At 28.7% G+C, this 22,314-nt stretch overlaps 2 protein-coding genes and 1 long non-coding RNA gene across 3 annotated transcripts; 1 reads left to right on the forward strand and 2 right to left on the reverse strand.

The window, feature by feature from the left end:
* Positions 1–792: 792 nt before the first annotated feature.
* Positions 793–5,185, forward strand: LOC114937895 (uncharacterized). The gene is made up of 2 exons (XM_085487571.1): positions 793–1,171; positions 4,536–5,185. The coding sequence occupies exons 1-2, from the start codon at positions 841–843 to the stop codon at positions 5,183–5,185; spliced, it is 981 nt and encodes a 326-aa protein (XP_085343697.1). The 5' UTR covers positions 793–840.
* A 1,971-nt stretch (positions 5,186–7,156) lies between these two features.
* LOC114937900 (uncharacterized) lies at positions 7,157–13,172 on the reverse strand. Its single transcript, XM_029311574.2, has 6 exons — positions 12,878–13,172; positions 12,335–12,533; positions 11,834–12,029; positions 9,693–9,881; positions 9,105–9,235; positions 7,157–7,219 (listed from the first exon to the last, which is right to left on the reverse strand). The coding sequence occupies exons 2-6, from the start codon at positions 12,368–12,370 to the stop codon at positions 7,157–7,159; spliced, it is 615 nt and encodes a 204-aa protein (XP_029167407.2). The 5' UTR covers positions 12,371–12,533; positions 12,878–13,172.
* A 223-nt stretch (positions 13,173–13,395) lies between these two features.
* On the reverse strand, positions 13,396–15,051 carry LOC114932920 (uncharacterized). Its single transcript, XR_003819981.2, has 4 exons — positions 14,250–15,051; positions 13,964–14,157; positions 13,661–13,872; positions 13,396–13,512 (listed from the first exon to the last, which is right to left on the reverse strand). It is a non-coding gene; the product is annotated as an uncharacterized LOC114932920 (long non-coding RNA).
* Between the last annotated feature and the right edge of the window lie 7,263 nt (positions 15,052–22,314).

Here is a 22,314-nt window from a genome sequence, read left to right on the forward strand (position 1 = left end):
TCGAACAGCTGTCATCGTTTCGGCGTTTCCCGCGTGGCTAACGTATAGTTTTTACACTTTTATCAAAATGAAGCCTGCTTCTTTCGACCGAAAGGATTCACGCGAAACTCCCGATCGACCTTCACGACGTAGGAAAAGACCGCCGCCACCAAATCGCCATACGATAAAGAATGAAACGGAATCGACAAGTTCTTCCGCGAAAAAATTAAAAACGATATCGGTGGAAGTGGAAATTAATAATGGTTATGGATACCGTTTGATTAAATTTTTATTCTTGTTTCAAACGCTGGGTGAAATGATCATGTGCAAAACGTGCGGTGGAAATGTGACTTTTTCGGAAAGTAGTATCCGTGGACTTGGATTCAAATTAGTCGTTAAATGCAGTAATTGTGAATCTTGCTACATAAACTCCTGCCCACTTATAAACAACGCTTACGAAATCAACAGGAGCATCGTTTTTGTAATGAGAATCATTGGTGTCGGTTACGAAGGAATACGAAAGTTTTGCAGGTATAATGGATCTCCCGAAAATGTTCAATAAAAAAGTTTATTATGATATCGTCGATAGTGTTCATACTGCATCGCAAGCCGTTGCCAATTTACTGTTTTCTGCTGCTGCTGCTGAAGAAAAAAATTTGACGGAAAGTACCGAAAATGCTGACAAACCAACAAGAGGATTAACTGTTTCTGGCGACGGAACTTGGCGTAAGCGAGGTTATTCATCGTTGCAACGCGTAACGACTTTGATCGGACGTTATACAGGAAAAGTCCTCGATCTCCTAGTAAAATGCGCGTATTGTAAGCAGTGCGAGTACTGGAAGACACACGCTGACGACTTCGATGAATGGATGGAAACACAAAAATGAGTGCACTGCGAATCACGTTGGTAGCGCCGGAAAAATGGAGGTGGACGCGACTAAAGAAATGTTCATGAGATCGGAGAAATTACACGGCGTGAAATATACCTCCTATGTCGGTGACGGCGATTGCAAAACTTTCAAAAGGATAACAGAATGTAACTCTTACGGCGAAAATTGTATTGTCGAAAAAAAAGAATGCGTTGGCCATGTCCAGAAAAGAATGGGAGCACAACTGAGGAAACTAAAAAAAGATACTAAAGGACTGGGCGGCAAAGGAAAGCTCACAGCAAAACTAATAGATGAACTTACAAGTAAAGCTACCCAACTTTCACTCACCGATTTCTTTGTAACTTTTTATACATATACTACATTGAAAAATATTTGACACGTATTTTTTTATATCGGCCCAAACTGATGTTTAGACATTTAAAAAAAATTTTTAAGTTTAAGACCAAATTACCAAAAAAACAGGTCGAGTCGGAGTAAAAAAATAATATCTCTGCTTCTGCTTAATATTTTTTGATGCGGTAAACAGTTTTCGAAAGGTAATTAACTATTCTTTCTAATGAAAATTAACAATTTATTATTCCGTATTTCTGAATTAGAGGTATTTTGGATCAAAGATGAAATTTAATAGAACACCCGTTTTCTGAGCCTCGCTATTTATTCCAAGATAGGGTGGTCAATGGTTTATATTTTTTGTTTAAAGCTAGATCCATTACCTACAATCCAATGCTTACAGAATGCAAAAATTCCAAACCGTTTACCCACAAGCGCAATTTCAGTGAAGCCATAATCCTTTTTTCCCCCGAAAAAGGGAGAGCTCACTCGCTCTTTGCCGAACCCGGGAATAACCAACGTGGAGGTGGCGAGGACCTATTCCCTTTTGCTTCTTTTTTTTTTGTTTTTTTTTATTTTTTTTGTTTTTTTTTTATTTTTTTTTTTTTATTTTTTTTTTAATTGTTTCATTCTTTTCACTTTTTCGTTTGTCTTCTTTTTTTTAAATTTAATTTGATATTTTGTTGTGGTTTATTCGGAAATTAATCTAAATTATGTATTGTTCACAGTAGTGGGGGGTGCTTTTCAAGGAAACCGCAAAAAAGTGCTCCATGCACATAGATTTAGTGCACCAAGCACATTTAATTATTGCGGTATCTTCGCAAACGTCACAAATGGTACCACAGCCCTTTAAGCAGTACTCGACGGGTGTTTGGCATTTTTCTGGCTTCTCTTCAATGTAGCCACTCTTCCACCAAGCATATTTAAAGAGATTTACAAATCTTGGCGAGGAGAATTGGTTGTGAATCAGTGATTGGATTTTCAAAATGTTGTTCCTTAAATGTAAGCTGACGTCGTAGTTGTATAAAATAATCAGATCAGAAAATTGTTTCAAAAAGTTTTTCCACGGTCTAAAAGTGTAAACGTCAAGTGGCTGTATAAATCCAGTTGCTCCGGGTGGAATGGTTAAGATTTTAACTTTCTTCTGTCCTTTCTCAATGGTATCAAATATTGTATCTTTTTGTCCTGTCCAAGAATCCAAAAGAAGTAAAGAATTTTCTTTAGCGCTTGGCAGGAATACATCTCTGTACCAGCTTGTAGAAAGTTCTGAAGTCATTTTCCCGGATTTTGAAGCAAATGTCACAATATTTGGTGCTTTGTAAATAGTTTTTTCAACCAGTGGACCAAACTTACCTTTCGACTCCTGCAAAACTATCATTAAGGGGGACTTTAACTCTCCACTTGCCGAAATAATTGGCTGAATCGTGTAGCTATGAGTTAAGGAGTTAAGAGATTGTGCGAGAGATTCAACTTTTAATGTACCTCTAAACGATAAAGTACGACCTGCGTGTGACTCTAAATTAAAACCTGATTGATCAGAATTATAAACATTTTCGACTCCGATGTTCTTAATTTCTGATCTAACTTTCGAAACATATTCACTGGAGCTTTGTACTAATTCTTTTTTGTTCTCTATTTGCTTTTGAGTGACAAACTTATTAATTTTTCTAGAGACAATTCCGTGTTTTAATTTAAAATTATGAATCCATCTTCTCGAAGCAGTGAACTGTTGAATATCTAAATTGACTCTCACTCGTGCCTTTAAAGCCCACCTTTTCAGATCCAAATCATGTACAGCAACTGATTTATCCAAAGCATTGTTAAAATCTTCTAATACAAATTCAGAAATTTTTAATAACTTTTCATTTCGTGTTCCGCCCTCATCTATATGATGCTCCCAATTATATAAATATTTAATACTTGGTATCTTTTTAAATTTGTGTTGAACTACTTTGAAACTTCTACACCCTCCCTTTCCCGAGCGCCAAAATTCAACGGCTCTTTTTTTATATTCGATGTCAATATCGGAACACATTTTAGGTCTCTTGCTGTTGGGCTTGTAATCTTCAGAACTATAATCAATTTCTTCATCAACCATTTTTGCAACTGGATACACACTCGTATCATTGTAGTGTAAACATTCAAAGCTTTCAACAAAAAAATTGGTGTCAATGGAGTCTTTAATTAACCCTTCCAGATAAGAAGCGAGACATCTTTCTTCTTTTGTAATCACTGATTGCACTTCATATTCTGGACAGTCAAAACTCTGCTTCAACAGACTAATAACGTTTCTGGGATTCAGCGACATTATGTTAAAAAGGATACGTTAATAATGAAATTCCAACAGATATTGAAGTAAATTATAGTGAAATTCTGTAGAGTGAATTTGGAGAATTTGAATCTAGTATTATAGTGTGTATAGCATAAAACTGGTATCAAAGTAAAAATAGCATTTAAACCAAAGTAGCCACAGAATCGCGTCACAAAAAATTGGTAAATCCCCAATAATCGGTATTTTGTTTATTGTGGTAGTGAGTTAGTGAGAATGAGAACTAGCAAATGACTCTGATTGGCGAATGAAGGCTTGTGTTGATGAATGACAGCTGTGGATAGGTAGATAGCTGTGTCTTATCGGTAATATCGGTATTTAATCACGGCTTTGAAAAGAGCGATCTCAAAAATAGTTGGATAAGAATTAATCGTTAAAAAATAAATTATTTTTAAGCGCTGTTGCTTACGTAAGAAATAAAGATTTACCTGCTATTTTTCATCAATTCGGTTTGTTTTCTCTGCTTGTGCTTGGAAGAAGTGTTCAATACATTTAGGTACAAAGATCCGCTTTCGGGGGAAAAAAGGATTATGGCTTCACTGAAATTGCGCTTGTGGGTAAACGGTTTGGAATTTTTGCATTCTGTAAGCATTGGATTGTAGGTAATGGATCTAGCTTTAAACAAAAAATATAAACCATTGACCACCCTATCTTGGAATAAATAGCGAGGCTCAGAAAACAGGTGTTCTATTAAATTTCATCTTTGATCCAAAATACCTCTAATTCAGAAATACGGAATAATAAATTGTTAATTTTCATTAGAAAGAATAGTTAATTACCTTTCGAAAACTGTTTACCGCATCAAAAAATATTAAGCAGAAGCAGAGATATTATTTTTTTACTCCGACTCGACCTGTTTTTTTGGTAATTTGGTCTTAAACTTAAAAATTTTTTTTAAATGTCTAAACATCAGTTTGGGCCGATATAAAAAAATACGTGTCAAATATTTTTCAATGTAGTATATGTATAAAAAGTTACAAAGAAATCGGTGAGTGAAAGTTGGGTAGCTTTACTTGTTAGTGTTTATTACGGGTTAGCCATCCAAAGGAATAAAGATTCTATGCCGGATATGAAAAAGGCTATATGGGCTACGCTGAAACACAAAGCATCGACAAACGAGAAACCACAACATGAGGATTGTCCGCAGGGTGAAGACAGCTGGTGTACCTGGCAACAAGCCAAAGCTCAAGGTAATCTGTCCGATTATGAACACAAACCGGCTCTCTCTAGCGACGTGCTGAAGGCCATCACACCTATATACAAAGAGCTGAGCAACGAAAATTTGTTGACACGTTGTGTTGGAGGATATACACAGAACAGCAACGAGAGCCTGAATGCGATGATCTGGTCGTTAGCTCCGAAACAAACATTCAGCGGCGCAAAAACCGTCGATATTGCGTCGTATTGTGCTGCGAGCATTTTCAATGAAAGCTACTCCAGTATCCTCAAAATGATGGACGTTATGAACATCAAAATTGGACCAAACGCCTTCAATTTATGCAACACCGTGGACGAGCGCAGAATATCACAAGCAAACGAACGGTCGTTCGACGCTTCAAAAGAAGGAAGAATCGAAAGAAGAACGGCGCGATCGGCACTTGAAGAGAATTTTCTTGAAGAAGAAGATGTACTATATGAAGCAGGAATGAGCGATTAATGGTAAGAAGCTTAGAAATGATTTTTTCATTGAAAAAACTAATGCCGAAACTTTAAACGCGTTTTTCTCGAAACTAAGTTTTTCAATACGGTGTACACGATATCTCAAGTTCTAATGAATAAATCGACTTGAAATTTTAACCATATATTCTCTGGAATAGTGTCTCTCGTCTGACGGAGCATTTTTTTGATATCGTTTTTTGTTTAATTGTTATAACAATAATAACATCAAATTTGGGCAAAAAAATAGAAAAAAATTTCAAGAATTTTTTTTCGGCGCCAAAATTTTTTATCGACAAAATCCTCCGTCAGACGAGAGTCAATATTATGTAGATGATAACCATATTTTGTTTTTTGTTTCAGATCACCCAGACGTGAGATTTTATGTACACCGTTTGGGCACCTAAAAAAACGGACCTGCGCTTGAAGGAGTGCCACGACGGCAATTTTGAATATTTCGACTTGAAAATTTTTTTACAAATACTTGAATATATAATAAAAATGACGGTTTAATTTAATTTAATGTACAAGTCATATTTTGTTAGAAAAAAAATCCGGAAAATCGGCCTGTTTTTTCCCTTGTCACAGTAGACTTCCCCCTTAAATCGATTATGATGGATTCGAATTTCGAGGAAAAAATTGTCAAGCATATTTTTTTCGCACATTTATATCAACGATAGAAATTATATCTGTATATTAATCTATCAAATTGTGAAATCAGTTTCAAATTATTGCCGTAAAATTATTAATATTAATAAATATTGTTAAGTATACTTCATTTTTCTATGAATGCAAGTTTGAAAGTCATGGATTTGACAATGAGTACATGAGGTACCACGGGTTTTAAACAGCAACATCTGCAGAACGATTATAAAATAATTATTTGTCATGCATACGATATAAATATCTCTTTTCGTATACGGTGGTCACATTTTAAAACATGAAAATTTAAGATTTTTTATTTATTGAAAAGATACACACATAAAACTGTATCACGTAAAACAGTTCCGGTTGATTTATAAATATTGCTTGAATGCTACGATAAATATTTCCTCATTCCTATCAATTTACTAATTATATATACTCCGATGAACATTGGGAACAAAGTTTCCAAATCCATTACATTTCATCCTTTTGTGTTTCTATTAATATTGTTTAATTAAAAAAAGAAACGGATATAAACACATAACATTATATGTGCGCATATATATGTATGTACCATACATATACAGAATGTTCAAAAAGTATAGAAGCACCTGAATTATTCCAAAAATATACAAGATAAAAAAATGTTTTAAACAAAAGTTGCAGGACTTCAAATAAAGCATTATGTAACAATATCAGTATGACCTTGAACAGCGTCGTCAAGGTCACGTAAAGATCACTTTAAATTTTTTAATGGAAACTTTTACTTTTTATTACATCTTCTTAAAGTTCAGCTTTAGAATTTTTCAAAACACAATAATAAAGTATTTTTTTTAGTTATTAGATCTGAAGTTTATAGAATTTTAACATAAAATACAAAAAAAATCTGGTAAAACATTCAGTTTTCGGTAATTTTACTTTAATATTTTTATGTACAAAACAATGAGACCAATTAATTGATATAAGAAAAACACAGGGTTGATTTTAAAAAAGTAAGTAATTTGCAATATATTTGTTTTTATATGAATAAAAAAATATTTTGTTATAGTGTTTTGAAAAGTTCTCGAGCGAAGCTACAAGAATATAGAAATGCAGAGAAAGTTACATTAAATATACCGGGTTTTTCAGGAAGAATAATTAACATTCTAGAACATAATAAATACAGATTATTTTAAGTTTATATAAGCATGTATTTTGTTCTGGACGCGGTTATAAAAATACAACGTGATCAGTTTTAAGAACGAATGAATTTATTTAAAAGTAGCAAATTTTAAGTTTACAGTTATATTATACATATAAAACAATTAAATTTTATAATTTTGAATAATTAATAGTAACATTTTGAAATTCTTCTCTCTTTATTCTTGTTTGCTTTTTTCTTGATCTGACACTAAAAGATATTCTAATAAATAAATAAATAAACATATATGCACATATATGCATATATAAAATGTAATTATTGTATAATATATATGCAATTTTATATATAGTATTGTGTATATAGTTATATTATATATTATATACAAAGTGTTTCAGGAAGAATGATTAGCATTCTAAAGTATAGAAATATGAGATTGTATACCTTATTTTAAGCAATAAAGTTTATATAAACATGTGTTTCATTTGTGAACGTGGTTATAAAACTACAACGTGTTCAGTCTTAAGAACAAATACATTTTTTTAACTTAATAGAAGCAAATTTTATGAAACAATTACATTAAATTTTAAGCTTACAATTTTAAATAATTAATTTAAATTAATATTAATTAGTAAACAATAATTTAAATTAATTAACAATAAATTTGGCATGAGTGTAAACATAAAACATTTTAATTACACCAGAAACAAAAAATTTCAAATTAACGCAAAACTTATTAAATATGACCTAATGTTTACATTTGTATTCGGATAGTAACAGAAAACGACAAAAATTAAATAAAAAAAATTAATTAATTAATTAATTAATTATTGTTTCATAGTATTTATTTCTCCTAAATTAATAAATGTGTTTGATCTTTAAAATTGAACACATTGTATCTTTAAAACCGTCCAAAATAAGATGTTTGTATAAATTTTTTTGCTTAAAATAATTCATACAATCATGTTCTAGAATATAACCATAGAATATTGATCATTCCTTGAAACATCTTGTATATGTATATAGGATGTTCCACCAAAAATTCTCTTTTATTTTTTAAACTAAAAGAGATAGACTATAATATACATATCAAATTAAATGATCCAATCTGAATTCTATTGTAAGCATACCCAAGTAAGAAACAAATATATAAAAAATGTTTAAAACTCATTTCAAAGATATTTTTAAAATGTTAAAATAATTGGTTAAGTCCTTTTTTATATAAATCACATTTAAAAAAAAAACGTTTACCTTAATGTTAATTCAATATAAATATTTATTTAACATTTATTAAATATTTAATTAAGATATTTCTATCAGGCTCTCAATATTAAATATAATACATATGATAGAAAGGCTGTAAGAGCCGAACGCGGATGTTGCTGCGTGTATTCCGACGAAAATTAATTTTTCATCGGAAATAAATAATTATATGCACAAGGCACGAATTTTACTTGGTCACTGCCAAGACTTAAATATATGGAATAATCTCATCTTTGAGATTTAATTCCATTGAACCCCCTCTGACCCTCCTTAAAGAAATAAATGCGAGAAAAATATAGATCCGAAAGTGGCTGAATCGGGAATCGAACCCGAGAACCTTATATTTAAGAGAACCTAAATATTTAATATTTTATTATTAAAATATTAATAAAATAAATGTTTATTTAACGTTTATTACATATTTATTTTATTAATATTTTTAAAAAATATAAAAATTTATTAATATTTTTAAAAAATATAAAAATATATAAAATATTTAATAAATGTTAAATTAATATTTATAATACATTAACATATAAAAGTAAACTTTTTTTAATGAATAAAAAGGAACTTAACCAATTATTTTAACATTTTTTAAATAGCTTTTAAAATGAGTTTTAAACATTTTTTATACATTTATTTGCTACTTCGCAGTGGTTGCTTACTGAAGCTGTTTATGTAAACAAATGGAGAAGTTTGCACTCTCTGTTTCTCTCTACGCAGATATAAGGTGAATCAAAAATATTGTTTTCAAAATTTGTGAGCTTGTTCCTTTTTATGCAAGAATACACAAATTTTTTAAACATACTTTTGACTCACCTTGTACACACACACCGATTACACTTATTACTTTTAATGATGATATAATTTTTACCTGTTGTGATGAATTTTCTTCAAATTTCTTTTTCTTTAACGTGCGATTAACATTTATTATAGTAGTCAAAGACATTCGGTCTTCTAATTTCTTAATGTTTAGACTTTGTACTGAAAAGTACGGTGGATCAACTGTAAATAATTATTACACAGTTATTATATATAAAAATAAAATATATATGTATAATTTCGAAAAAGAATAAAGGTATTAATATATAATCATAAAAAAATTGCTGTGAAATGTGTGTGTATACGAAGGCAAGGGAACAAGGAAATCATTTTAAACAATTACTTAAATATTTAATAATGTTATTGAATTTAAAATTTGTTAATTTAATGTTGTTTGAAAATTTGTAAGTTCAAAAAATAAATGAATTTATCTATAATTCTTTAATTTAATTGATAATCGAAGATATAAATTTATTGACATTTTTTGATTTACAAAAACATTTTTAAGAAGCCCTTAAATTTATTATTATATTTTTTTGAAACACCATGATTACGAAATCAAAATATCAAAGCAGGAAAGTTTAAAATTAATAAAATTGAAATTAATAATAATAATAATAAATATTTAAACATTTCTTACTTGCATATTGCATCTCGCCAATTACTTTAATTTTATCTCCTTTCATAAGTTCATAATCGTTTTCTTCAAAACTTGTAATATGTACTTCTAATTTAAAGTACCCATCAGTGATGGATCCACATCCAATTTTCTTATTCAAATTAGTTTTATAAATTGGCCCAAAATTGGACTTTATATAGTCCTCTAATGCTATAAAAGAAAAAATATATAAACATATATAAATATATAAATATATAAACATATAAATATATAAACATAAATATATGTATAAACATAAAAATATGTAAACATAAATATATAAACATATAAATATATAAACATATATACAGAGTGAGTAATAGAAAATTTATTACGTTCTTCTAAAAAAGAAAAGGTTAAAGATAAAGGAAGATATAAAGAATAATATATATTACCAAAATTATAGGTTTAAAAATATCTATTTACAAATCTTATCACTTTGACCTTAAATGGTGTTGCCAAGGTCAAGACAAAACTTGAATTTTTTAAATAGAATCACCATACTTTTTTATACAAATCGATTTCTATAATATTCTGTATAAAAAGTTATAAGAGTAAAAAGGTCAAAAAGTGAATAGTTTACGATATTTCATATTTTAATTTGACATAATCTTACATAAATTATGAAATATATATATATATATATATATATATATATATATGTTGTAAAATATTCATTTTTCAATAATCTTATCCTAATACTTTTATGTACAAAATGGCTTCTAGTTGAAAATTACATATTTTTTCTTAAAAACAATTATGTATTTTCTCTAGACTAATCGATTTTTCTCATTATTTTATTCATAAAAATATAATATTAAGATAAGATTATCAAAAAATGAATATTTTAAGAGAAATTTCACAGTTCATGTGTAAGATTATGTAAAATTAAAATATAAAATATTTTATAATCTATATATTCACTTTTTAATCATCCTACTCTTTTATAACTTCTTATACAGAATATTACAAGGAATCAATTTATAAAATAATAAAAATATATGATGATCTTATTTAAAAAATTCAAGATGTTTTTACTTTGACCTTGGCAACGTCATCCAAGATCAAAGTGATAAGATTTGTAAATCGATATTTTAAACCCTAATTTTGAAAATAGATATTTTCTATATCTTCCCTTATCTCTAATCGTTTTTGAAAAAAACGTGGTGGACTTTTTATCAGACTCATCCTGTATATGTATATATTCAGGATGTTCGATTTAATCGGTCTACACCAATATTTCGAAAAATATAGAAAATACGAAAAAAATGTTTTATACAAAAGTTTTATGACTTTAAGGGGGACAGACAGAATATCATTGGTTTGATCTTGCATAATCGTTTGAATCTTACGTGAAGGTCACTTTCAATTTCTTAAATGGAAACCCTTATTTTTTAATGCATATTCTTGTAGTTGCTTATTTCGAGAGCTTTCCAAAACACTATAATAAAATACTTTCTTCTTAAGTACTTTTTGAGATATAAAGCTTAAAGTTTACAATTTTTTAACATAAAACATAAAATATATATATATATCTTGTAAAATATTCAGTTTTCCGTAATCTTACTTTAATACTTTTATGCACAGAATAATGAGACCAATTAATTTATATAAAGAAAACAAATAAGTATTTAAAAAAAATGTAAGTAATTTGCCACTGCAGCTGCACACTTTTTTTTAATGCAACTATGTATTTTTTTACACTAATTGATTAGTTTCATTATTCTATGCATAAAAGTATTAAAGTAAAATTGCTGAAAACTGAATGTTTCACAAGATATTTTGTATTTTATGTAACTCAAGAAATATTTAAGAAAAAAATATTTTATTATATTGTTTTGGAAAGCTTTCGAGATAAGCTACAAGAATAAGTATTCAAAAATAGGACTTTCATTTAAAAAATAGAAGTTGATCTTCATGTGATCTTCAAACAATTATCCAAAATCAAACTAATGATACCATTTTTCGTTTCCCTTGAAGTTATAAAACTTTGGTATAAAACATTTATATTTTCAATATTTTTCGAAATATTAAATAGTATTATAAGAAATGAATAAAAATAAAAAGAATAATAATAAACAATTCATGAGTATAAGAAGGCATAAGATTGAATTGTAATTTACCGACTCTTGATGATGTATTCATTACATCACAAAACTCCACAAGCTCCGGTTCGATTAAATTGGTTCGTTCCATATTATATTTCCCAAAATTGAAGATTGTTGTATTACTCTGGATCTGTAGCTCGTAGGGCACATTGCCGTTATTATATCGTGAAATTTTAGGAGTACGAGCCTGCACTCCGTCTAAATGAATAATCTATAATATAAATTTTATATTAATTAAAAATATACAAATAATTAACTTATTGAATTAAAATCAAATTTGAAAAATTTCTTAAATAAATAACATAAGTGTATACATATATATATATATATATATACATATATATATATATTTATTTATTTTTTATGTTCCTTTGGTATGTTTCTTTCGTAAAAAATTCGAAAATTTATATTTAAAAAATTCAAAATTTCATGAAAAATGATCACCAATCTTCATTAAATTTAATAGCAACCATTCTTTATTTTTTAATGATACTCTATTCAAGTAAAAGAATTTACCTCTGTTCGGAGTCCGTCCGAACTGTTATTCGGCATGATAGGCGCGTGATACTATACGACTCTCAAGCGTGAGCACGTCGTGATCTTCCCTGCGAGGCACGCTTGCCCCGTTTTTGGGTGAAATGCCTAAGCGCTCCGACCAGTCAGTCGTCCGAGAGACCCGAAAAGTTAACAAGCGAGTGATCCGCGATTACGAACCCTGGTGAATTTATTTTCTATAGTGACATTATTATTCAGTTTATAATCTTAATCAGGCTTTATTCTTACTTGTGTTTTATTCATTACTGTAAATTTACTCATTTTTTTTGTGCCAAAATAAAAACAAAGTTATACAGTCCATTATTTACTTGATTACGTGGCGTCCCACGAACAACCTCGATATGTCAAAATTTATAGAAGTTAGAACACAATCACAAACATTTATCGAAAAATTAAAATTGCATTAAAATTTAAAATACTATATAAATTTTAAAAATATTAAAAATTATTATAAATTTCTTCAGTTGCTATAACTACATAGATATAAGAGATAAATTAACTTACCACATTACCTTAAACATATTATTAATCGCTGTTCTGTCTCAATTAGCTTACGAACATATTGCCGGGTTATTCTAGGTACAATTGCAATAACTCTTCGCATTGAGTAACGATCATCCTGATGCATTTTCTTTTTTCCTTTGTGTATCTGTAGTACTAGAATGTATTGATTGTTTATTATATCTCTTTAAAGTATGTATATCAATAATTTTTTGCCCGATCTCATTATTTTTAAAATAATCTTTGTTTTCACTATCTGATGTTAAAATAATATCATTAGTAGATGTATTGAATTCAATCTTGCATTTATCTGAAATACAAATATAAATTAATGAAATAAAAGTAAAAATTTATAAAATAGAAGTAAAAATGAAAAATATCTTCAATAAATAATGTATTAAAAATAATATATATCTTTTACAAAAAATTAAGATAGCATGTTTTTTTTAATTTATTTTACAGATCAATATAGTGGACATAATATTATTATTATTAATATGATTAATAATAAATACCTTGTGAATCAATATTTTTTTTGTCGCTCTCATCACTTATAAGATCTTCATTATTGTTTGTGGGGTCTAATGTATCTAAATTTTCATTTGTAGATACTATGTCAAATGTAAGTTCACGCTTTTCTGAAATAAATAGAAGTTAATAAAATAAAAATAAAAACAAGAAGCAATAAGAATGAAACATTAATATTAGAAAATATTCAATAATTATATTGCAAAAAATTCAGAGGTCACATTAAATTAGGTTAATAATAGTTAATTGTAGATGTACCTTCAATCTCTAAATCTGTCATATTTGATGTAAATAATACTGGTGCATTTTATATTAGATATGGTGCTATATTAAGTACATCAGGATCAATTTTTGCTTCAGTTTCTTCTGGTCCTCCACCAGTTGCTAAACGCGATTGTTTTTCTTTAGTTAATACATCTCTCTGCGACTGCTTTAGATTTGGCCACAATTTTTTCAATTGTTGAAGTTCTCTATAATCAAAATATTGTGTAATATAATAAAGCGTATATTATTATCTGCTATATTAGGCCCTTCGCATAATCAAAAATATAAAGTTCTTACTTCTTGAGAGATTAGTGTCGATTGATTGTATTCTTTACATACTTCACTCCATGCAAGGTCTTTATCTTTTAATGTTGTGCCGTCGCTTTTTTTTTATTTCTATTACATGTTTTTCTAGTATTTGTAAGAATAATTTCCTTTCCATCAATGAATAGTGTTTGTTTTTGCTTGTAGGCTTCTCTTTGCAAGACATTCTGTAAAAAATATATATTTAATATCTACTAAAGTTTAATTTTACTCAATAAGATTCAAATATCGTCGTTCATTAATTACAAATATTTCAAACCTGTATATTTCTCGATGATTTTTTTCAATGAAGATTGAAAATTGAAGCGATGAAACACATCCGTACGAACGCAAGATAACAGCACACAAGAATACGTATATTGCATGTCTGCATGTATCATATGTGTCTCCGATGCAATGTTTCTATTGGAGGAAATGCTATGTTCCTATTGGAGGAATAATAGTAATATTACGAAAATAGCCGATTCGCGCGCGCGAAAATAAGCACAGGCTTAAGTATGTCTTCATCAAGTCAGTCTCAAATTAAATAAGATTTACTTGAGTGTTAACTTCTTCACGAAGATTGTCTTATTTCACGGCTATGAAATCTATGACGATTATGAAATCTATTAATCTTAAGACGATCTAGATTGAATAAAATAGACTTGATCATAATCATCTTATGTGTTAATTTGAGACTCGACTATGAATACGGGCCTTTGTCCCAACATTCCCAACCAGTCCAACCTCTTTTGACGACATCTTCGACAATCTCAGTTTGGGAAGAATTTGATATCACAATAAGCCACCTTCAAGGAATGCACAATCCCTCTACTGCAGCAATTATAGAGTTAGACAAATATTTGGCCGAACTCCACATTACCAGGACAAACGATCCTCTAATTTGGTGGGAAGCAAGAAAAAATCTATACCCAAATTTATATAAAATAATGCTCAAAAGGCTCTGCATCCCTGCAACTTCGGTCCCATGTAAAAGAATATTTTTTAAAGCGGGACAAATTTGTAATGAAAAAAGCCGATTAACAACAAAAAAATTAATCAAATTTTAGTTGTGCAACATAATGTTAATTTATTATAATTAATATATTAATAATAATAATAAAAATATATATAATAAAAAAAACAATTTTTTTGTATTTCCCAAACATTCATGATTTATATTAAGCTTAAATAAGCGAATATAAAAGATTTTTTGTACGAGAATAAATTTAAAAAAGATAAAGAATAATTATTTATAAAGAACCGATGAATCGTATAAAAGAACCGATTTACTTAAGAGAACGAACCGACTCTGAACCGCTAACCAAGGTGAACCGTCTTGTCTTTCTCTAAGTTAGATGAATGAAAAAGAAGTTAAATAAAGTAAAATTAGAATCCCTCAGGTTGAAATATTATTGAGTTATGGCGAAGTAAAATCTTTGATAGAATGTGCGAGCAATAAATAAACCCAGTAAATTAGAAATTTACATAACAGAAAGTGATTATATTGCCCACATCAAGGAGTCACATGTAAGGGGGGAAAATTTAAAATATATATTTTATTTTATATATTAATAAACTTTTTGTTTTCTTTCTCTCTTTTTGCTGTCACTATCGTAATCAACCTTAAAAGGCTAATTGCAAAAACTTCATACGTAACAACCAAAATTTATTAATAACTAAAAACGGATGGCAAGCCATAGTAATAATGAATAAAAGTGACTACCTTTTAAAAATGAGCTCCTTGTTGGATGATCGAACCACTTATAAAAAATTAGACAAAAATCATATTAAAAAAATTAACAAATAAAATTAATTCTTTGGTGCAATAAGTCTTGGCGCGATAATAATGTAATTGACGAATCAACGTATAAGGTATTAAATAATACAAATGGAAATCTCCCTCAATGCTACGGGCTGCCGAAGATACATAAAACTGGCGTTCCTCTCCGAATTATTGTATCTGCACTTGGCAGTCCTGTATACAATATTGCACAGTACATACATAAAATTCTACACAATACTATAGAAAAACCGAAATCGCATATAAAAGACGGTTGGTCATTTGCAAAAAAAGTAAAAAATATGATCATTAATGACGACAAAGTTTTAGTTTCATTAGATGTAACATCATTATACACCAACATCCTTAAAGAACTTGTAATTGAGGCGATTAAAAAGAGATGGAACACAATCTCACAGAATACCACATTGAATTTGTCACAGCTTACATTCGCAATAGAAACTATATAAGATTCCACATTTAGTTTTAATGGCCACTTTTATGAACAAGTTTTCGGCAGCCCGATGGGTTCTCCATTGTCACCCATTTTGGCAGATATTGTCATGGACGATTTAGAAACCTTTTGTTTAAATTCATTGACTTTTAATGTACCGGTGTACTATAGATACGTTGACGACATCTTCACGATTTTACCACGCTCTAAGGTTAATGAAATGTTATCAGTTTTTAATGCGTACCACCATCGCCTAAAATTTACTTATGAAATTGAAAAAGACAATTGTTTAAACTTTCTTGACACGAGTATCATCAGATGTAATGATAGGAGTCTAATCACTAATTGGTATAGGAAACCCACTTTTTCGGGAAGATATATCAATTTTCTTTCCCACTCAAATATAAAATTAATTGCATTAACAACTTGGTCAATAGAGCCATTCTATTGTCTGACAATAAATTTCACATTGACAATATTCAAATTATTAAAGATATTCTAACCAATAATAATTTTCCATCTCATGATATTAAAAAACAAATTAAAAAAAGATTACATGTAATTAATAATATTAATAATAGTTTTGACAACAAGAGAGATGAAAATAACAATAAAAAATTTGACATGTTTTTTCATATTGTGTTACCGTATATCAATAATCTGACTGATAACATTTCTAAAACTCTGAAGAAAAAAGGATTAAAAATAATTTATAAAAGATTCCAAAAAATTAAACACGCTAATTAAACGCGGTAAAGATGTATTACCGAAAATGAACAAAACGAATGTAGTATACAGACTAGAATGTAATGATTGTGACGCGTCGTATATAGGACAAACAAAAAGACATTTTATTTACTTTATTTATAGATTATTGATATATACATATAATTATTGATTACTAGAGTAAAAGAACATCAGAATAATATAAAGACATGAAACAAGCCACTCGGTGCTCAGTAAACATAAAACCGATTGCAATCATGACTTCCGATGGCTTGAATCATCAATATTTTACATACCGAGAAAAATAGACGAAAAAGAGAGATCGCTGAAATGTTCTATATAAAAAGACAAACAAATAAAATTAATTTACAAATAGACACTGATAACCTTAGTCCTATTTATGACAACATTATTCAAATGATTTAAAAAACATAATACCAGTCTACAGTAGCTAACTTGTCGATATGACAGGACAACTTTCGTGTTTCTATTTTTAATTATATAATTGCTGAATAAGAATAAGTATTAAGATATAAGACAGGCAGTAAGAGCCAACTCGCGGATGACAGTGCGTTATCCTAACGAAACTAAATTTTTCGTTAGGATTAAGTATCTGTGCATAAGGCACCAAATATTTTACTTGGTCACGGCCAAGATTTAAAATATGAAATAATCTCATATTTGAGATTTAATTTCAATAACCCTTTCACCCCCCTACGGAAATAAGTAAATGCAAGAGAAAAATATAGATCCGAAAGTCGCTGAATCGGGAAACGAACCCGAGACCTTTCGCTTGCCGGGCGACTGCTCTTCCAACTGAGCTATTCAGATCCTTTCGATTCTATACTTTTCTCTGCTATATGTAATAATGTTGGTAAACAAACGCGTTTTTAAGCCAGCGTGTATATAAATTAAGAGTTTAACAAGGCTCTGTAATATAAATATAAATTTTAAGATATAAGACAGGCAGTAAGAGCCAACTCGCGGATGACAGTGCGTTATCCTAACGAAACTAAATTTTTCGTTAGGATTAAGTATCTGTGCACAAGGCACCAAATATTTTACTTGGTCACGGCCAAGATTTAAAATATGAAATAATCTCATATTTGAGATTTAATTTCAATTTCGGGAATTCCCGATTCAGCGACTTTCGGATCTATATTTTTCTCTTGCATTTACTTATTTCCGTAGGGGGGTGAAAGGGTTATTGAAATTAAATCTCAAATATGAGATTATTTCATATTTTAAATCTTGGCCGTGACCAAGTAAAATATTTGGTGCCTTGTGCACAGATACTTAATCCTAACGAAAAATTTAGTTTCGTTAGGATAACGCACTGTCATCCGCGAGTTGGCTCTTACTGCCTGTCTTATATCTTAAAATTTATATTTATATTACAGAGCCTTGTTAAACTCTTAAGAATAAGTATGTATTACAGATCAAATTTAGTGTTAATGTAATGTTAATTTCGCTTGCCAAATTATGTATTTTTGTATTCTAGCACTTGAAAAGGAGACCACAATGTGGGTCGAAACGTAGTGTGTACTTATTTTCAATAAATGAATAGCCAGTTTTTTGTCGAATTAAATGGCATCTTATTATTTGTGAAAAATTTATCACTGGCGATCAACAATTAATTGTGAGGATTATTAATATTTTACAACAAATTAATATTATAACATTACTATTATTCTTATTGCTTATAACACAATATTATTTTCCTTTTAATTATATTTTTCAATAAAAACTTTTATTACCCTGAATGATATTTTAAAAGTAGTTTTCTATTCATTTGAGATATTTTCTTATAAATCAAAAGAGACACACATTGCTGCTAGTCCTATATACATTATATTATATCTTCACTAAAATTCTCTCAATATTCATAAAATAACTTTGATACTTCTGATACAAATGTATTAAAATCGAGAGTACTAACAGTATATACCTAAAAGGTACCACAAATCAAATATAAAAGTAATGATCAGAATTCAATATAATTTTTGTATAGAATACACATATTAAAATAATTAAAGAAATTGTCCAAAAAATAGACCAATTTTAAACAAGTTTGTTTCGCAAAATAAAACTTTAAATTTTGAAAGTTTTACACAGCTTCAAATATCTACTCTCGAAAAGTCATTTATTGAGCAAAAATTGTCTCGCAAGTAATCACAATAGGATCTCTCCTAATAACAGAGTATCCAATAATAAATTAGGGACACTCGCACTACGTATATATATGTATATAAACGTATACAAATATATATTCACAAATATTTCCGCCTCGCAGCGCGTGGCCTTATATCCTCACTCGGCGGAATTCTAACTGCGAGAAAAGACGCCGCGTAGCGGCAAAGGTACGAACGAGTGCACGACTTTACGACGAGAAAATTTTCCGCGAGTACTTTCGCGCGCAGTCTTGTCTGGTGGTGTAGCATATGTTACAGGCGTTTTACTGTGGAAATTGTGGCTTAAACACCATAATTATATTTTGTGTATATATTAATTTAAAATTTTCATTTATAAGAGCCATATTATACACTCTTTTATTTTACAAAACATTGATCTAATATTCAACAAATCGAAAATTAAATATTGAACTAATAAAAACAGTTTCTTTCAAATGATTAAATTGCTCAGAAACATATATAGTAAATGCAAAATATAAAACTACACTGACTTCTTTCTTAAAGATTTGAACGGCCAATTTCATATTCATTCGAAACATGATATGCCTTTTTTATTTTTGTGCTCTCCAATCCTCAAGTTGCAAGAATATATTTTTTAATAAATTTTTTTTATAACATAACTCTATTAATCTCACAACGCAATAATCGATTTAACATTTCCACATGAAAAAATATTCATGTAAATACATGTTTAGAAATATATGTAAATATTACATATATTTAGAAATATTTGTATGTATATTTATATTTTTTTATTTGTTATTGCTTTATAATCATTACTATATTTGCAAAATATAATTTATATGTATAAATTTATATTATATATATAAATTATATTATACAAATATGTATTTATATTAAATTTTTTATTTGTTATTATACTTAAGTAATAACTTACTTAATAAAGTAATAACAAATAAAAAAATTTATAATTTAATTTTATTATTATTCGACACATTTGGATAAAAAAATAAGAAATTCTAGAACAAAAGAACATTTTACTTACAGACAAGTAACGCAGTTTACTAAACTTATATTTTATTAACGCTCGTATTTTTATTTCTGATAATAATTCTTTCTAATTTGATAATAGATTTGTAATTAAGTACAAATATGTTAGAAGAAATTCTGCTCGAAATTCGTGTGATGATTTTACATAATGAAAGTAATTTTAAAAAAAGAGAAATGATTTTTATTAAGAAACACAGGAACTCTATTAATTTGCAACGAGATACGAAAAATATAAATGTAATTTATGACAATATTTTAAACTTAATTTAACAACTTTGACTTTCTTATATGTTTATTTATTTTTGTTCAGTTTGCTTCTTTTTACTTTATCCTTCAATAATGTCTCTTTTCTCGTTATCAAGGCCATTGAAACTAGATGGAGCGACATCGAAAATAATACTAGTTTTAGTTTTGATCAATTTAAATACGCAGTGGAGTTAATTTTAGATTCGACTAGCTTTTCTTTTAATGGGGTATTTTATGAACAAACCTTTGGTACACCAATAATTCACCTTTGTCACCCATACTAGCAGATATCGTTATGGATGATTTGGAAACAAAATGCCTCGATAAGTTAGATTTTCGTATTTCTTTATATTTTAGATACGTTGACGATATTTTAACAATGATTCCAAAAGATGAAATTGATGTCATTCTTAAGACATTTAATGAGTATCATGATCGCTTAAAATTCACATATGAAATCGAAACTAATAACAGGATAAATTTTCTAAATACTACAATAATAAGAACACAAGGAAGATTAATTATCAATTGGTACAGAAAACCGACGTTTTCAGGTAGATACATAAATTATTTGTCAATTCATCCAGAGAAATACAAAATTAATATCATTATAAATTTAATGGATTACGCGATTCTACTGTCTAACGACAAATTTCATAGGCAGAATATTGAAATTGTGAAGGGAATCTTAGTTAACAATTGTTTTCTATTGAATATTGTCAATCGCATTGTTAATAAACGCGTCGGATTTTTGAGACACAATATGAATAATAATGAACCGCGTTGTCAACAGAAATTTGACTTAAAATCTTATTTTACATTGCCTTACATAAACCATCTCAGTGACAATATAAAAAATTCTCTCTCAAAGTTTGGTTTAAATGTAGTGTATTCGAAAAAATTAAATAGGATTATCAATCACGGTAAAGATAAGATTTTAAAATTGAATAGAACTGAAGTGATATACAAAATTGTATGTAAAAATTGTACTTTTTCTTACATTGGACAAACAAAAAGACACCTGAAAACCCGCATTAGGGGGAACAAAAATAATATTAAATTACATAAAAGTAATTACTCTGTAGTGAGCAAACATAGAGTTGAATTTGGACACGATTTTGACTGGGATAATCCGCGATAATTTTACATCATGAGAAAAATACTAAAAAAAGAGAAATAACTGAGATGTTTTATATGAAAAAGTGTAATAATACATTAAATTCTTAGATAGACACTGAAAGGAGAATGTCCAAAAAGTGCGATTTTTTGACCTCGAGCGGAAAGTAAAATTCGAGTTGTTTTAGGTCTCATACATTCAGAATATTGTAAAAACCATAGTGGTTTTTCCTGGAAATGCAGGGAATATTTAAATATCATCATATGTTTAGAGAAAATCACGTAAATCAATATCTCGCAATAAATCGAGATTGCTTGATGTTTTAGTCGAATATTTTGGTAAATATTTTGGTAACACCAACTTTCCAAGATCATTTAGACCGATTTTAATGTCAGTTAATCATAAATTGAATAATATATATACAGAGTATTCTTAAAGCCCGACTTGGGCTCTTTATCTTGGAAACGACTTAAGATACGAAAAAAGTTTCAAACAAAAGTTGTAGGATTATGAGGGGGACATAAGATTGTGCCATTGATTTGACCTTGAATAGTCATTTGAAGGTTACGTAAAAGTTATCTTTAATTTCTTTAATGGGACTACCTATTTTTTATTACATATTCTTATATGTTATTTCAAAAGCTTTACAAAATCCTATACTAAAATATGTTTTCATGGAGTTCTTGTTGAGTTATAAAGGTTGTAAGTTAACAATTTTTTGACATAAAATGTAAAATATCCTGTAACATATTCAGTTTTTGGTAATCGTATCTTAATACTGTTTTGCATGAAATAATGAGACCAATCAGTTGGTGT

The sequence above is a fragment of the Nylanderia fulva genome, unplaced genomic scaffold (assembly GCF_048542155.1).
Source record: "Nylanderia fulva isolate GAGA-0341 unplaced genomic scaffold, ASM4854215v1 Scaffold578, whole genome shotgun sequence".
Taxonomy (NCBI): domain Eukaryota; kingdom Metazoa; phylum Arthropoda; class Insecta; order Hymenoptera; family Formicidae; genus Nylanderia; species Nylanderia fulva.

What these genes read in the sequence shown, in the direction of transcription:
- LOC114937895 (XM_085487571.1), top strand. Translation starts at nt 841, where the DNA reads ATGAATGGATGGAAACACAAAAATGAGTGCACTGCGAATCACGTTGGT. An exon ending in ACTAATAGATGAACTTACAA is followed by an intron (nt 1,172 to 4,535) that starts GTAAAGCTACCC and finishes AAAGTTGGGTAG; the next exon opens with CTTTACTTGTTAGTGTTTAT.
- LOC114937900 (XM_029311574.2), bottom strand. Translation starts at nt 12,370, where the DNA reads ATGCCGAATAACAGTTCGGACGGACTCCGAACAGAG. An exon ending in GAATACATCATCAAGAGTCG is followed by an intron (nt 9,882 to 11,833) that starts GTAAATTACAAT and finishes TTTCTTTTATAG; the next exon opens with CATTAGAGGACTATATAAAG. An exon ending in AAGAAAATTCATCACAACAG is followed by an intron (nt 7,220 to 9,104) that starts GTAAAAATTATA and finishes AATATCTTTTAG; the next exon opens with TGTCAGATCAAGAAAAAAGC.